Here is a 17,765-nt window from a genome sequence, read left to right on the forward strand (position 1 = left end):
TTGGCTTGGCTTGGCTTGGCTTGGCTTGGCTTGGCTCGGTTTGGCTTGGCTTGAATTGGATTGGATTGGATTGGATTGGCTCGGATTGGCTCGGATTGGCTCGGATTGGCTTGCTTTCCTCCCCAATCACTTCTCCTTGCCAACCACATTACTTCCCAGAACAACCTGTTGGTAGAGTAACGGTTTCCACTCACTCTTGCTGGTGCAGGTTTCCTAGAAAGCCCCGCTTCCCCACCCAGCAGGAGAAAGAGGCGACTGGCAACCAGGCGCATCCGAGTTTGCGCGCGGCGCGCAGCAGCCGTTTCGCCCCTGCGCTGGCAAGGCAAGGGAGCCGCGGGTTCAGCGGAGGGGGCGTGCCTGCTTTTGCCAAGGACAAATCTGCGCATGCTTCTACGGGGTGGGGGCTTTCCTCTACCCCCCACCCCACCCTCCAGTAGGCTGCTCCGGTCCAACCTCTCCGCGCTCGTCTCCGCGCAGCGCCAGGCGTCGGAGGTCGGACCGAGCGGCGCGCTGGAGCAGCGACGGGCGCTGAGCCCCTTCCCGCCGCGAGAAAAGCCGAGCCGCCTCCCCCGGGGCAGGGGATCGGGGCTTCGTGCCCATCAGGCGCGGCGCCGGAGCCCTGGAGGAACGGCTGGTGCCCAATTGGACCCGGAGGCGCCCGCGCCCTCGCCCGCGGAGGGAGTCCCGCAGGTGGCGCTCTCCATGGTGCTGAATCGCGCCCCGTCACCGGCGGCCGGGGTTGCGAGCGCCCCTACGGCTCTCTAAAGGCGCCGGGCTCTTCCCTGGGTCGAACCCAGCCCAGCCCAGCCCAACCCTGCCCGGACTGCCTTGGCTCTCCCGTTGAGCAGCCCCCCGGAGGAACCCGTCGCCCAGTTCCGTGGGAATCATGGCTGCGCTGACAAAGGTTGCCTACGCCTCGACTCTGCTGGCGGCGCTTTGGGGTAGGTGCCGGGGGGTCTCCCGCCTGAACAATGGGAGCCCGAGTGGAAAGACGGGGCGCGGTGTGGAGGGGGCAAGGGCAAGCTGGATTTGGCAGGGCAAAGCAGGACCCTGGGCAAGGGAGGAGCGGCGGTCGGGAGGCACGATCTGGTGGCTTCCACCGGCGCTCCTCGGGGAGAGAGAGGCTGCCATGGAGAGAAGCGCGGCTTGTAATTAAAAGCAGCCTGTTGTTGTTTGTGGCGGATTTCTCAGCTGGAAATCGGGCAGGCAACTCCCGCGCCTGGCGGTTTGCTTTGGCATGTGAAGGTTGTAACGGAGAAGGAAGGAAGGAAGGAAGGAAGGAAGGAAGGAAGGAAGGAAGGAAGGAAGGAAGGAAGGAAGGAAGGAAGGAAGGAAGTCTGAGGGGATCCGCCTCTGAGAGTTTCAACGTTTTTTCTAAAACAGCAATGCCGCCTCGTTTAAGAGTTTTAATCCCTCTCCTTCCAATTGGGTATTTTCTTCCTCCCGCAACTAGCTTTCTGTGTTAAAATCCCCCCCCCCCCGGTACAAAAATGTGCTTTTTCTAGTCCTGGAGGACTTCTTCTCAAATAGTTTTACTAAAAAGTATTTTGGTTTGGCTTGGCTTGCCAGCTCACCGAGGCCAATGTTAGAACTGGTAGTGCTAAACTTCACAAGGGGATGCTGGTCTGTAAAGAAATCCAACCCAAAAGCACAAACCCCCTCCCCAAACAAAACCCCATCCTAGCTTGGGTCTGAGTCCATTTCAAGTAACACAAGGGTTCGTTTCTAGGAAAGGGACCCCAGACTAATGACTCTAGCCTCCACCCCAATTTTGAGTATGTGCCATCAAGGTTGGTGTCAATTCTTAGCAAGCCAGCTTGGTCTAGTGGTGAACGCACCAGGCTACAAACCAGGAGACAGTGAGTTCTAGTCCTGCCTTAGCATAAAAGCTGGCTGGGTGACTTTGGGCCAATCACCAGGAGACGGTGAGTTCTAGTTTTGGGTGACTGAACCAGTCATTCTGTCTCAGCCTAACTCACAATGTTGTTGTGGGAAAAGAAAGGAGATTAGACATCTTCACCACCTTGAGTTACTTATTGAGTGTTAAGGCAAGATAAAAATCAAATAAATAAATAATCCCCCTAGTACCTGCCCATTTTGATGTCCTGATCTTCTTCCCTCCCCCCACCCCCATGCTCTTTGCTTCTCCTTCTATCTAGCTCAATCACCCCACCTTTTTGTTTCGAGTCTGACAGTTTCACCCAGGTTTCTTGAGGATAGGGAAGAGATAGATTTAACAGCCCCTCCCCTTTTGTTCTCTTCCTCTTCTCCCCCTCCTCCTTGCCTCGCTCCAGCCATCTCTTTTCCTTTTCAAGCAGCGGCTCGAACAAGATGGCACTCACTGCCCGGAGGGTCCCAACAATAACTGTGGCCACACTTGAACCCGTTGACCTCAAAATGCTGAGCTGCAAAATCACAAATCCTGCCCTGAATTGCCACAGGGCCTGCAATAATAAAGCAAAGCATAAAAAGCAACCTCAATTCCACTCCCTGTGAAAGGGACTTTAAAAAAAACAAAAACCAATGACTGTATACCACCCATATCCCTTCTGCGTTCTGATTTTATATTGTCTGCTCAAATGTCACATCCCCAATCGTTAGGAGAGAGCTGAAAAGTTGTCAAGCAACTTTTCTGCTTGAAAAATGCAAGGATTGGGCAGCTTGCAGAAGGAAAAGGTGTTGCAAATGGAGATATGGGCCACTATTATTAAAACACAGAGTGGTGTGAATCACTTTGGAGGTAGAAAAGCCCGCTGGGAGATTAACCTAGAAGCCTCTATAAATGTTTGCCCTCAATCTGTGAAAAGCAACTGAAAGACGCTGTTCTGCCGAGATTTGGAAGCTCTCGAACCTGAGATTTAATAGAGTTTAACACCGTTCATATGACCAGCCATGGAAGACAGAGCAACTTTTTCTGATCTGGTCTGTCTCGGGTTTCATCTTGCATAATCACTAGCCAACATGCTAACTAGGTTGCTGGAATTCCACACATATGAAGAGATGCACTGGGGGAAGGTGTGATGATTCAGCCATTTCTCTAAACTGACAAATTTATTTTGAATGTTGTTTTTATCTTCTAGATTATTAGGTGTTCCACCAAGATTTGTACTAGTAGTGGGTGTGATAATTATTTCCTTTTTTAGCAAAGTTATGAATGAAATATAGAGGGGTATGAGACTCGGGGCTGAAGCCTGAAGTGTCTTTTTCCAGATCTGATGAGGAATCATTGATGAGCTGTCTCTTGAGTTGGGTTGAATTGATTGATAATGTTACCTAGTTGGGTAATGAAATGTCTGCAAGAAAACAACCCAGCTCAGAGGACCACACTGTCTCTTGAGTAGAGTTTTCAATTCAACCATGGATATCCCTAATAGGCAGCCATCCAGTTCATATTTATCTACTTTGCTAATCAAAATTTTAATGATCTATCAAATCAAATGGTTTGTTGAAGTTAGGATATATTATGTCCATACCATTCCTCTAGATCAGGCAGATGAGACTTCAGGGAGATTTTTAAAAATCCTACACAGAAATCCCCTTTAATATAAATAAAACTCTAGAACAATCTGACATTTTCCAGCTCAGGAAAATCTCAATTTTGTTTCTTCCATTCCATGTGTCTGGGGGATACAGCCAGTGCTTTTTTATAATAAAAAAAAAGGTTCTGGAACTCACACACATCATACAACCTGCCTTGCCTACCCTACAAGGTTCCATCCAAAAAAGGTGCCAGAACTCCGTTCTGGGCGTTCTATGACAAAAAAAGCCCTGGATACAGCTACATAGTTTCTACCAGACAAAGGGTCTATCACTCTTGGAGGCTGGATGTAACATGTACCGACTGTTCATCCATAAGAAAGAAAGTCCAAATAGTTAAAAATAGCAGCACTTCTCCCCCAAAATATACCATGCTGGATCAAACCAGTTTCCTCTATAGTTGAGCATTTGGTTCCAATAGTTTGTATGAAGAAAATAGCGGGGGGGGGACCCACTTACATGTTTCTGAAAAGTAGCACTGTCTTGTTTTGTTCAGTCCCGGAGATAGCTTTCATGACAGTCATTTTCTAAACCATAAAATTTACTCCAGTTAGTCATGAACTCATAGAAGCCTCATAGAATCTTGTAGCCATTCAAACTTTGGGTGCTCTCTGATTGTGGTTCTTTTCTTGCAGATATTTCATTATTCAATTAGGTAATATCATCAGTGATAGAAGGAACTAGAAGCACTGCTGATGTTACCTAGTTGGTTAATGAAATGTCTGCAAAAACAAAACAACCAAGCTCAGAAAGCACCAAAGACCCCACAGTTTGACCCTGTTACAAACATTCTCTTCTGTTGGTACCGTCAAACTTTGATGAACTGAAAACTAGGGTTCAAATTAAGTCTTCTGCTGCAATTAAACAAACATGCTGAGAACAAATTTGAGCGTTTCCAAAACAAAGGACAGAGGATAACAGGGTGTCTGCTCTGTAGAGCCAGTAAAGGAAACATGGGCAAGAGTTTGGAAACTGAATCTATAAATAGGGTTTGTCCTTGAAAAAAATCAGTTGCTAGAGTGATTTATAGCTTTTCAACAATAAAAATAATAACTCATTAGAAGCTCTCGGGTTGTCGGGAGATTGCCCAGTTGATCCCAGTCCTCCCGTACCAGATGAAAAGGATAGATCAGCAATTTCTGTAGGAACCTGTCCTTCCCTTATGATATATGTTCCATAGTTTACTCACTATGAGCAGAATCAAAGCTATCAATTCTGAACTCCCCTTATTCAACATCCCCAAATGACTCCATTGGTTCTGAAGGAGATCCAGCCAATTCTGTCCAAAATTGTTGCTTAGTATAGATTATGGTCTAGGATCATCTGGGGAAAGGCAGCTTTTCCAATCTTAGTTTTTAATCCTTCTTCAAGAACACCAACAGTAAATTAATTTTTTTAGAGTAGAGTAGAGTAGAGTAGAGTAGAGTAGAGTAGAGTAGAGTAGAGTAGAGTAGAGTAGAGTAGAATAGAATAGAATAGAATAGGAAGGGACCTTGGAGGTCTTATAGTCCAGCCCGCTGCTAAAGCAGGAAAACCTATACCATCTCAGACAAGTGACTGTCCAGTCTCTTCCTAAAAAGCTCCAGTGATGGAGCACCCATGATTTCTGAAGGCAAAGCTGTACCACTGGTTAGTTGTCCTCACTGTCTGGAAGTTTCTCCTTAATTCCAGGTTGCTTCTCTCTGATTAGTTTCCAACCATTGTTTCTTGTCCTGCCCTCAGGTGCTTTGGTGAATAACGTGACCCCCTCTTCTTTGTGGTAGCCCCTCAGATACTGGAACACTGCTATCATGTCTCCCCTATTTCTTCTTTTCTTTAGACTAGCCAAACCCAAGTCCTGCAGCCGTTCTTCATATGTTTTAGTTTCCGGGCCTTGGATCATCTTAGTTGCTCTTCTCTGAACTTTTTCCAAGGTCTCAACATCTTTTTTGTAGTATGGCGACCAAAATTGGTTGCAGTATTCCAGGTGTGATCTCACTACTAGGGTATTTATTTATTTACTTTATTTTCATTCAGCAAGAAAGAAACAAATTGAGTAGTGTGTCATTTCATGTGTCTTGTGCATTGATCTTCATTTTTCTTTCTTTTCTAACTTGGCAATGGTCCCACGTCCTCTCCACCTTCCAACTGACCCTGGGTGGCATCCTTTCCGTCATTATCCAGTCGGCATTTGTTCTTCCGTTTGCGTCGAGGTCCCTTCGGAGACAGAGGCTGTGCAAGGATCGCGCATGAAGCTCCTGTGCATTTCCTGTATGAAGCGGGAAGAGGTTTCTGCTAACACGCTGGTGAAATGGTTCTACAAGCCCAAAGGAGGGCAAGATGTAGCCGTGAGTGATTATTTCTGTACCTTGAATGTGTGGACCGAGGGAAATGGGGGAAAAAATGGGAACAGGGTCTCAGAGAGAGTGCAGATTTCAACTCAACACTAGGAGAATCTTCCAAGTTGTAGGAGGATGAATGGGAGGGAAGATCCAATTTAAAATACTTTTATGAGGGTGGGTATTTTGTCCATGGGAGATCCTATAGAACAGAGGTCCCTAAGCTTCTGGGCACTGGGGACCAGAGAAAGACTTTTCCACGGATCAGAGAGTGCGTGGTTTTGTGTGCTGCCTGCTTTGCTTGTTTGTGCGGACTGGTTGCTGACATGCCCAGTACTGGTCCATGGATTGGGGCCTGGGGACCCCTGCTGTAGTGATAGGAAATGGCCATGCTAACTGGAAATTAGGATTAGGAGTTTCAGAAAAGAAGACAGAGGGACTGGAATATCTTCTTTCTGAATGTAATCACACTCCGAAAGGGAATCTCTTTAAAAAGGCGCCTTTGTTTATGGAACCTGATCCATAACAGCAGGGTTTTGTTGCAATAGGTTTGCAGGAAAAAGCTACTCCTATTTGCCAGAGGTGTTCTGGCAAAGAGATGGGGGGGAATATCCAATTTTATAAAGGGTGGATGTGTGATAGTGATCGGAGCCATGAATTAAATCTGAGGAGATTTAGATTTGAATCCATTCTCACCCTTGCAAGCCCGTAGGGCGAGTTTGGGCCAGCCACTCAGTTTGTCAGCTTAAGTCAACATCACAGGATTGTTGCTGTGGAATTTTTTTTAAAAAAATGGAGGAAGGAAGGATGTGCATTCTGCCTTAGAGGAAAGACAGGATGTAAATCTAATTTGGCTTTGGGGGGTGGTGTTAGAGTATAAAAATAGAGTTGGGTTTATTTCTAGATGGGGGGACCTATGGCATTCCAGGTGACTTTGATTCCCCCCCACCCCCAATATGGATAAAGCAATTACAGTCTCCTTGTCACAAAATATTCCGTCTTTCCATCTTTCCTTCCTCTTGTCTAACTCTTTTATCTCTGTGATAAAAAATATTGTAAGAAAATTCAGGAATTACAAAAGCATTTAAGCTCTCTAAATATTGCCCAACTATGTGGCCTCGTGGATTGATTCCAAATCTCCTCAGGACATCCATAAGTAGTAGTAGTAGTAGTAATAATAATGATGATGATGATGATGATACCTGGGGGGAAAAAGAACCACTTGGCAAAAGAAAGCAAAGCTAGTACCAATAATAATAGGCATCTTGGGTGCAATCTCAAAACATCTGGAGCATCACTTGAACACCATCAGCATTGACAAATTCACCATCAGTCAATTGCCAAAGGCAGCTTTACTCAGAACAGCTTACATCTTGCGACAATACTTCTTAACATCACAAACATCAATATCTGCTTGTCCCAGATCCTTAGGAAGGATCTAATAGGTAGATAAAAATGTCAAATCCAGTCTGCACATCTGGGGGACTGTATGACAAACAATAATAATTATTTAAGCAACTCTTTCAGAGTAAGAGAAAGAGAATATGAGAGGTCATCAAAGATAAATAGCTACATCTTGCTTCGGAAAGCTAGCTAGTATATCTCTCCTCTGTTTTGGCAAATGAGTACAGATCTCCCAATCCCTTTATTCCTTTAATTAATCCTGTCACAACTAATACTTGGTCGATCCCCCCCCCCAAAGTATGTGGACTTTGCAGTTATGTAAAAATGCTAGGAAAAACAATGCAGCTATATCATGCCCAAAGCCTGGGAAAAATATTTTAGTGAATATATAGAAGTGGTGAGCTCTATTTTATGGAAGTTTCAGAATTCCCTGGATCCAGCGAGCATATGGAATTGACCACTGGTGAGGGCAGCTGCCGTTAATAATTTAATTTCCCAGTTAAGATCTGAGAAAGCTGCTGGAAATACCTAGTTTAATCTCAGATTAAAAAAAATAGCATTTCATGATGGGGCTAATCTGAGGCTCACCGTTCACATATTTTAAGCAAATCTCTAGGGATTGTGGGTTGTATTTATCATTTCCCCCCTTTTTTAGAAACAGCAAATGATGACCCAGAAAATTATTGACCAGTAAGCACAATCAGTAATCTTTTGGCTAAGCACTTATACAGCAACTATAAACTGAGGAATTGCTAGAATATGGTGAACATCTTTTAGACAAGGAACAGATTTGGGATGGTCAATCAACTATGGATCATGGCCTTGCATAATTCTGACATTTAATTGAGAAGTATTCCAAAAACACCACCATTTTCTTCTAGGGAGCTTTCCTAGATCAGAAGTCAGCATTTGATTCCGTCTTTGGACAAAACGATGGGTGAAGTTAGACACTTCTGCAATTGATTGGCACTTGCTCTTACTTATAGGCATCTGAGATGCCCATCAGTTACTTTCCCGAAAAGAAGATGCGAAGCTCAAGGACGCTTAAAAAAAATGACACTCTAGCTTGCAAAATGAAGTCAGATGAAGTTTCCTCCTTGATCCACTTTTCTGTAGTTTTTAATGATTAGCATCAAATTAAATTAATTTTCTGCCGATCTCAAGGCAGCTGTGGCCTATAAAACTTTATAAGGTGAAGCACTATGGGGTGGTATACATGAGTCTAAGGGCTATTGCTAAAGCGATGCCTCCTTTTTCTGGAGCTTTACAGATCTACGAATACAACAATGAGAAACGGGAACTTGAAAGTCCTTTCCAGGGGCGGCTGGAGTGGAACGGAAGTGCAGATATGCAGGATGTCTCCATCTCAGTCCTCAACATCTCTCTGAACGATTCGGGGATCTACACCTGCAATGTCACCCGGGAATTCCTCTTTGAGACCCACCGCCCCATCTTCACCAGCTCGACACTGATTCATCTCACCGTGGTGGAGGATGGTAGGCTAACACAAGGGGTCCCATCTCAAGACTTTAAGTTAACATCAGTAGCCGAGGTTTATTTTGCAAATACAGGATTACAAGTGGTTGTTCAGTCTCTTCTTAAAAACCTGCAGTGTTGGAGCACCTACAACTTCTGGTGGCTAGTTGTTCCACTGGTTAATTGTTCTCACTGTCAGGGAATTTCTCCTTAGTTCCAGGTTGCTTCTCTCCTTGATTAGTTCCCATCCGTTGCTTCTTGTCTTGTCTTCTGATCCTTTGGAAAAATATGTCAAATATTAGGTCAAGATTGCAGTAATGATACCAACTGTTCTCTACTACTCTTCTTTCCCACCCTCCAATGACCCCAGTTTTGCCTCGAGTGGGTGCCACCATTGAGTGGGATGTATTTAGCAAATTGGGGTCCTCCAGAATAATTATCCACAATTCAGTTTACTGAGCTATTTCCCTGGGAGCAGAATGATGTTGAGGCTTCCGTCTGTTGCGTTCTCTTTCCCACTGTTGTGTGTTGTTCTTTCTGCTTCCTTTTGGCCCGCAGCTCTCTCCCCCGCAACATCTTCCCTATGTTTTTTTTTCCTTCCAAAAATCCCTGTCTGTTTTCTTCTTTTTGTTGTGGTTCTGTTTCCTGCTCTTCAGCAGAACATCTGCGGAAGGGAAAGTAAAAGTACAGAAACAAAGGACAGTCTGATCAGGATGGGCATAGACATGGCACTCTTCCTCCAGTGAAGTATGTTGATTGAGTGACTCTGCATGTATGAGCTGTGTCCATGTCTCCAGAAGGCACCTACTGTGCATGGGAGGCTACTGAGCAAGTGGGGAGGATAGAAACGTTCGGTCTTTTATGAGACAGTGGCTCTTGGCTTCCTTCCCCTGTTCTAATGATGATCTGGGATCATTTTTCATATAGTCACACTCTTGTTTCCCCAAAGATCAGTACTTTAACTGCCTGGGAGGAATTTGTTGATCATAATGTGCATTTCAGATTAGGTTGTGAGAAATATTTTGCCTTCTTCTCTTTCCTAGGACCTCTAGGAGGACCTAGGGAGGGAAGAGGGAGTCAAGCTATTCTCCAAAGCACCTGAAGGCAGGACAAGAAGCAACAGATGGAAACTAACCAAAGAAAGAAGCAACCTAGAACTAAGGAGAAATTTCCTGACAGTTAGAACAATTAACCAGTGGAACAACTTGCCTCCAGAAGCGGTGAATGCTCCAACACTGGAAGTTTTTAAGAAAAGACTGGACAGCCATTTGTCTGAAATCATTTAGGGTATAGGTATAGGAGGACTAGATGACCTCCAAGGTCCCTTCTAACATTATTATTATTATTATTATTATTATTATTATTATTATTATTATTGTTGTTGTTGTTGTTGTTGTTGTTGTTGTTGTTGTTGTTGTTATTGTTGTCTAGCTTTTTATTCTGGTAGAACAATGGCTCATACATTACAATAACAGTAACAATAGCTACAGGTAGTCCTTGACTTATGACCACAATTGAGACTGAAACTCCTGTCACTAAGCAGTGCAGTTGCTATGTGAGTTGTGCCCAAATTTATGAGCTTTTTTTGCTGCGGCCGTTAAGGAAATCTGGCTTCCCCCATTGACTTTGCTTGTCAGAAGCCCCCTAGGGAGGTTGCGGATTGTGACCCTGTGGCCACCCTAAATGCATGCCGGTTGCCAAACACTCAAAATTTGTTCCTTGTTTTTGATCATCCAGGACACTGCAATGGTCATAAATAAAGGACCGGTTATTAAGTCATGTTTTTCAGCCCTATCATAACTTCAAACGGTCATTAAACAGATGGTTGAAGGTCCAAGATTATCTCTGTGGCTATAACTCTTAGTGAAACCTAGACTGTCAAAACAAATCTTGATCTTGTCCTGCAGAATTAATAATAATAATAATAATAATAATAATAATAATAATAATAATAATAATAATAATAATGATGATGATGATGATGATGATGATGATGATGATGATGATGATGATAATAATAATAATAATAATAATAATAATAATAATAATAATAATAATAATAATAATAATAATAATAATAATAATAATAAAAAGTTAGAAGGGACCTTGGAGGTCATCTAGTGCAACCCCCTGCTCAGGCAGGAAACCCTATACCATTTTGGACAAATGGCTGTCCAGTCTCTTCTTAACACTTCTTAACTTCCAGTGTTGGAGCATTCACCACTTCTGGAGGCAGGTTGTTCCACTGGTTAATTGTTCTAACTGTCAGGAAGTTTCTCCTTAGTTCTAGGTTGCTTCTCTCCTTGCTTAGTTTCCATCCGTTGCTTCTTGTCCTGCCTTCAGGCGCTTTGGAGAATAGCTTGACTGCCTCTTCTTTGTGGCAGCCCCTGAGATATTGGAACACTGCTATCATGTCCCCCCTCATCCTTCTCTTCATTAGACTGGACATACCCAATTCCAGCATGTTTTAGCCTCCAGTCCTCTAATCATCTTTGTTGCTCTTCTCTGTACTCTTTCTAGAGTCTAGAGAAGAGCAACAAAGATGATTAGAGGTGGTTAAAAGTTCAAATGCTCTGAAGCGGTACAATTCAGGAGTGGGACTGGAACCAGTTCTGTTCTGGTTTGCAGCAGCCAACTGCTGAATTGCAACCGTTGGAACGCAGCTTCTCACTTGCAAGATGCCCGGAAGTTTTCTAGGTAGCCCCATTTGCTCTATAAAAAAATATCTGTGCCTGGAAATGCTTACTAAGCTTACTGGTCAAGCCAGAGAATCTGCATCCCTATTTTTATTCCATGGAAGATACAGCCAATTAGAGAAGCTCAGGGTTATCCCAGATCTGCCTGCAAAATTAAGCTCCACAGACTTGATTACATGAAAGGGGTTTTGCTCGTATGGAACAATCCTGGAATTATCTCCCCCCCCCTTTTTTTTTTTTTTAAATCTCCTCTACAGCAGGAAAAGACTTAACCTCTGTCGTCTCTGCAATAATGATGTATATTCTTTTGGTCTTCCTCACATTGTGGCTCCTGATCGAGATGATTTACTGCTACCGAAAAATCTCCAAAGCAGAGGAGACCGCCCAGGAAAATGCGTGAGTTTGGAAAAGCTGGGCATCCTCAGAAGCAAAAAAGAAAAAAGAAAGTAAAACTGCATTTCAGCAGCAGGGGGAAAAACAGAGAAGTGGCTCAGGCTGACTCAGCTGAGGTCAACCTGCAGTATAATCAGAGTTCAGATCCCTTGTAAGATGTACCTGTTTCTCTACTGCAGCCAGAAAGAGAAGAACAAACTACAGAGTTTGTTCATTGCAATAAGCAAGGACATATATTCAATTTTGCAGCTACTAACCTACTCAGATTGTTGGCCGAGCAGGTACAAAAATAGCCAGTCAACAGGAGTGTTGATTTACCACCAACTTACCAAGTACTTAGGAGGCGAGGGCTTGCTAGCACAAGGAAACAACAGTCAATGACTGAATAGCTGGCCATTAACACCCCAATCAACAATCAAAAAGCCACACAACCGGGCACCATATAAATACCACCCAAAGAATAGCCCAAGCACACACTCTGCTAGAGAGATATTCCCTGAGGATGGGCTCCAGCATGAATCAGAAAGCTTGGAAAACTAAACCCCTGGTCCCAGTGACCAACCCAGATCGGATCCTGCAAACACTACGGAGTATCCAACAGGCCTAGTCCCAAGTCCCAATGGTGCCTACCAAACTGCAACCAAAGCTTCGGTTGAGGGTGCCATCTTGATTTTTGTGATCATACGTTATGGATACTCCTGACAAAGCAAGAAAAAAAGAAGCACAGAGAGAAACAAAAAAGGGGGTGGGGGGAGGGCCTGAAACAGCAGTCTCACCTAATCTGCTAGAGATAAAATTCTGGATCTTTGCATGCCAGATTTTTGCTTTATCCATTCTTAATAAAGATAGCACATTTTATTCCATTAAATAAAGTACATAGCTATCCATCCTATACAACATAACCTTGGGCAGCTCACCAATGACAGTAAAAACAATAAGACCAGTAAAAACATTTTTAAAAAACCCACAACTCCTTCACCACACTAGATTCTACGTAATCTGATGAACACATCTACATAGTTGCTTTGACAAAGCTACAGCACTAGAATTTTTCCTATAATTTTTTCCTAACTAGCTAATAGTCTGGGTATTTTTTGATGGTCTCTTGTCCACCTCTGTCTTTGTTTAGCTCTTTGAAACCAAGTTCATCTAGATCAGTGTTTTCCAACCTTGGCTGATTGAGTGAAGTTCAACTCCCAGAATTCTCAGCAATGGCTATTGTTGGCTCTGGAATTCTGGGAGCTGAAGTCCACATGGTTGGAAATTGCCACGGTTGAGAAACCCTAACCTAGATGATGCCACCTAGCTGGTCTCAATCGGTGGGGCTCTTCTTAAATGCACACTTGAGTATTTAGGGTTCTTCTGCAAATAACACCATTTTTGCTCCCTAGTACCAACTACCTCGCCATCCCGTCGGAAAATAAAGAAAACTGTGCTTTACCCGTGGAGGAGTAGGAGGTGAATTTGCACCACAGTGCCGTTTGCAACAAAGGTGAGACAAAGCTCTACTTACGATAAAGGAGAGATTAGCTCAGGATATTCCATCTAGTAAAAATAAATAAATAAATCCAGATAGCAATAGCAACAGCACTTAGATTTATATACCGCTTGGCAGTGCTTTACAGCCATCTCTAAGCGGTTTACAGAGTCAGCATATTTGCCCCCAACAATCTGGGTCCTCATTTTAGCAACCTCGAAAGGATGGAAGGCTGCATCAAACCTTGAGCCGGGCAGGATTGAACTGCTGGCAGTGGGCAGAGTTAGCCTGCAATACTGCATTCTAACCACTGCACCACCAGGGCTCTTAAGAGATATGAGGCATAAAAGATCATGTGTGATGCAGAAGACTTAAGAATATACTGTAGGAACATGATGCATTTGAAGGGTTGTTTTTTTTAAAAAAATAAATATTACATATTGAAATCCTTCTAAAATATTTATTTGTTTGTTTATGTTCTATGCTGCCCATCTCACCTAAATGACCCTGGGCAGTTTATAACTTCAAAATTCACACTACTCTTCATTTTTCCTTACGTACGCTTGTGAATTCCATTTCACCTAACATCTCCAGTTGATACAACCATTTTCTTTGTTCTGAATGTTACTTTTCACTTTTTAAAAAAAAAATCCACATTTTTATATGCCCTTTCCCTTAATGTAGGCTTCCCCCCCCTAAGAGTAAATAGCTGAATGGATGAAATCAATGGAGGCAATAAATATATAAATAATGGCAGCTACATTGCAGAATCCAGGGATCTGGAACCTGTGAAGGGGAACTGGATATCAGTCCATGGATCCATTCAAAAAAAGCTGTTGAGTGAATTTCTCCCACAGGCTAATGGTTGCGGTGCTCACAAACCAGGTTTCACAAATCAGTCTTTACAATGCATCCTGTTTCTTTCCTTTTCAGGAGCCCTGCAGACTCCAGGACTAAGAAATCACTGCAGCCGGATTGAAATGAATCTCGTTCCACGAGGTGGAATCATGAGGCTGTCTAAATTTATTTCCTCCTCCAGGGAAACATCGGTGGTTTCCATCTTGAGCTTAGCAACCGGTCGACTAACTGCCTTCCTTTGAGGCAAGCTGAGACAGACCAAGAGGGCAGGGTGGCACCGTTCATCCCATCGTTGTCCCAGTTTTGTAAATACTAACTGCATCTTTCCCTAAAGTAGATTTTTCATTGAGGTCTTTTGCCATCTCAGCTGCACCAGGACGTTCTCCACCCTGGACCCTCATCTCTCTTTGTTCTGGAATTAATTTAGAGTCCCAGTGTCCCTGTCCCAGTGTGGGGCAGACAGGCAAAGCTAAGAATCAGAAAGTTTGGGCTCATTGTCAACCTATGAGAGAGAAGCAGGAGAAAAACTCAGGAAGCTGGAAATGCTGCGGAGATGACCACAGTAGCCTTGAAACTATCGCCATCTAGGCATTAGCAGGAGCAGAAAGCCTCCAGTGATTGCATAATTTCATTAATTTCCTCCTTGACATGGGCCAAGGTCAATCCAGGGCTTGTCCTGAGTGAATTCCAAGTATGGAGAATAGGTTCCTGATCATGCAAGTGATAGGTTTAGGCAAATCTCCAGAGCAAGCTTTTGAAATGATGGTAGCAAGGACTGACAGAAGAAAGCTCTTCACCAAACACTGATATCTGAAGCAGGCAAGTGGTCATCCTTTGGTGCTTGAGAGGGTCACCATCGTGGCCAAGCAGCCAGATTAGAAGAACGCAAACAAAGTGCAGTCTTAGTCAACCTTGGCTGTGTTGAAAGTATAGCAAGGCTGGTGTTCCATTGTCCGGAAATAATTCAGAATTTCTGTTTCCTTATTGGCCAGTTTTGGATGAGGGAAATAGCAAGTAGAAATCTGCTAATATGGATTCCCATCACACACCAGTAGCAGATAAATTTAAATTTTGCAATCTTCTCCTCGTTAACCTTTCTAAAAGGAATTAGCAACCGGGGGCCTTCTCCCAAAGGTGTTTTTATTTTAAAGGCAAGTGGACTTCCTGATTTTTCTTTAAGACGTTTTTGCTTCTCATCCAAGAAGCAAAATGTCTTAACGGAAAATCGGAAAGTCCACTTGCTTTTAAAATAAAAGCACCTTCAGGAATGAGAACCTTCACAGATATTGCAGGGCCATCTCCGCTAGATGGCACTCCTAGACTTCTGAAATTCAAGGGATGGGTCTTTTTTTTTTCTTCTTCCCAAAATGTAGCAGGTTGAAACGGTTCTGAAAGTTACTTATGAAATTTGGGGCATTTTATACCCCTGAACTTTGCAATACTGCATGAATCTGGCAGATGGGACCTGCTGCCTCCTGAACAGGTTTTTGTGAACTTAAATTTGGTGAGAAAATTGATAGGGTGAAACCGTGATCAACTAGAATTGACTTATATGTATATTTTTAAACAATAGATGAGTTTTTAAGGTTGGGTGGGTTTTGGGGGGTGGGCTTGGCATCCAATATTCAAGAACGAGAGATAGCTTCTCTATGATGTTTTATTGCTTTCTCTAGACCAGGGGTATCCAACTTCAGACTTGTGGACTTCAACTCCCAGAATTCCCCATGGGAATTCTGGGAGTTGAAGTCCACAAGTCTTAGAAGTGGTCACATTTGGAGATTCCCTATCCTAAGGTTGGATCAGTGGCATGTTCATCCTTGTTTCCTTCGTGTGTTCAGGGAGAAACAATTATCTTCCAGTCATAATTTTTGATCAATCTTTTGACTGGGGTCAACTTCACCTATGCATGTTTATTCTTACAGTAGTGGGTCAATGCCTGGTTTCCATTTGAAAAGGGACTTGGAATTCAGCTTTAGAGATAAGTTTCCCTTATGGTAGTTAAATGCCAGCAATCCTCAGTCATCACACGCCAAATTCCCATCCAGAATGGGAATACGAAAAGCTCTTCCAAAAACATCTTTCAACTGGCTGCAGTTGAAGCAGCTATGAAAAACAGGGCTAAATCAACCTTATTTTCTAGGTGTGCTTCGCCACTTAGTGACTGTTCATGAGCTTTGGGGTTCAGGTTGAGGACCAAAACTCAAACCCTTTTGGCAGGTAAAGCTTTTGATCCTGATGGCTTTGCATAGGTGTACACAGCATCCATATGGTTAGAAGGAAGCTTACGCTTGGTTCCTTATTCACACCGTACGTTTCCTTGTTGTAACTTCTTGTGACATTGGGGGGGGGCAGGTGTCTGATTGCTGTGTAGTCCTACGAAGCTCAGAACAAACCACCCATCCTTCCATCCATCATTTGATTTTTCCTAAGCAAAAAATAATAAATCCCCATAAAGCTCGGAGAAAATCTGCAATGCAGCCATTCCCTTCCCCACCTGGAAGAGGAGATAAGAAACAGAAGGCAGCCAATTAATGCCCAAAGACTTTAAAAATGATATTGGATCATTTGATATTTAAAATTCCAGTTTGCTTTAATATGCTCCATGAGGTAGAGCTGTTGAAGTCTCATGAGCTGAATGCACCCACTCTTCAAGTTTTTCTAGTCTTCTTCATTCAGATTTAAGGATTCCCAACCATCTACTGCAGGGTGGAGAGAACTTTCCTTCGTGGTAATGTTGAGATGGGTAAATCCGTGGTCCTCCAGACATGGGCCCACATCTCTCAGCCATGCCATATGGAGCTGGTGAGACCCAAAACAAAAACTCACCTGGGAAGAACCATAGATGTCTCACTATTCCTGCAAGGTTTGTTTCTTAATTTCTTTCAAAAAAAAAACCTTACATGTTGACATTAGTGAAGATCCACTTCCTAATCTAGTCTAGTCATGTACTAGGGCAGGGATGTCCAACCTTGGCAACTTGGAAGACCTGTGGACTTCAACACCCAGAATTCCCCAGCCAGCCACAAGTCTTCCAAGTTGCCAAGGTTGGACACCTCTGTACTAGAGTCCTTTTTCTAGACTTACAATAGCAACAAAGGGTACTATTCTCAGAAAGGCAATAGTTCAGACAAAACCCGGTAAGTTTTTCCAGAGATAAATGCTTCCTAATTTTACTTGCTTCCATAATTTAAGTCAAGGCTTTGAGTAGATCCGTCTCCCAATTGAGCAATTTGTGTGGAGTTAGCCCTTGCCTGGGTATCAGTCCACAGAAGACCCTTGGTTAAAATGACTTTGCCTCTAAGGAAAAATGCACCAAGAACAAGGCGTAGTGATTGTAGAAGGAGGCAGCCGTGAAACAGTGAAATCACGATAGCACCGATGATAATAAAAAGCAATGACACCTACTGTCTTCTGTTCATTATATTTTATTCATACTTTTTATTCCATTTCTTTGTCTAGCTACTTTACATTAAGATTTTGGCTTTGTAGCCTTGATAACTCCTAGCTTCTATCAAGTCAAGCTTTGTGGTGGTTGATGATTTTCTGTTTTCTGTTTTTTCATTTTTATTTTTGTAATCAACTTATATTAGACCTCGCGCACAGCGC

General features: G+C 43.4%; 1 protein-coding gene across 1 annotated transcript; it reads left to right on the plus strand.

Moving 5' to 3' along the window:
* Positions 1–886: 886 nt before the first annotated feature.
* On the plus strand, positions 887–13,279 carry SCN3B (sodium voltage-gated channel beta subunit 3). Its single transcript, XM_015814859.2, has 5 exons — positions 887–941; positions 5,701–5,864; positions 8,530–8,755; positions 11,689–11,827; positions 13,216–13,279. The coding sequence occupies exons 1-5, from the start codon at positions 887–889 to the stop codon at positions 13,277–13,279; spliced, it is 648 nt and encodes a 215-aa protein (XP_015670345.2).
* The last annotated feature ends 4,486 nt before the right edge of the window (positions 13,280–17,765 follow it).

This window comes from Protobothrops mucrosquamatus, unplaced genomic scaffold, assembly GCF_001527695.2.
Source record: "Protobothrops mucrosquamatus isolate PMUCROS unplaced genomic scaffold, P.Mucros_1.0 scaffold287, whole genome shotgun sequence".
NCBI classification, from domain to species: Eukaryota; Metazoa; Chordata; class Lepidosauria; order Squamata; family Viperidae; genus Protobothrops; species Protobothrops mucrosquamatus.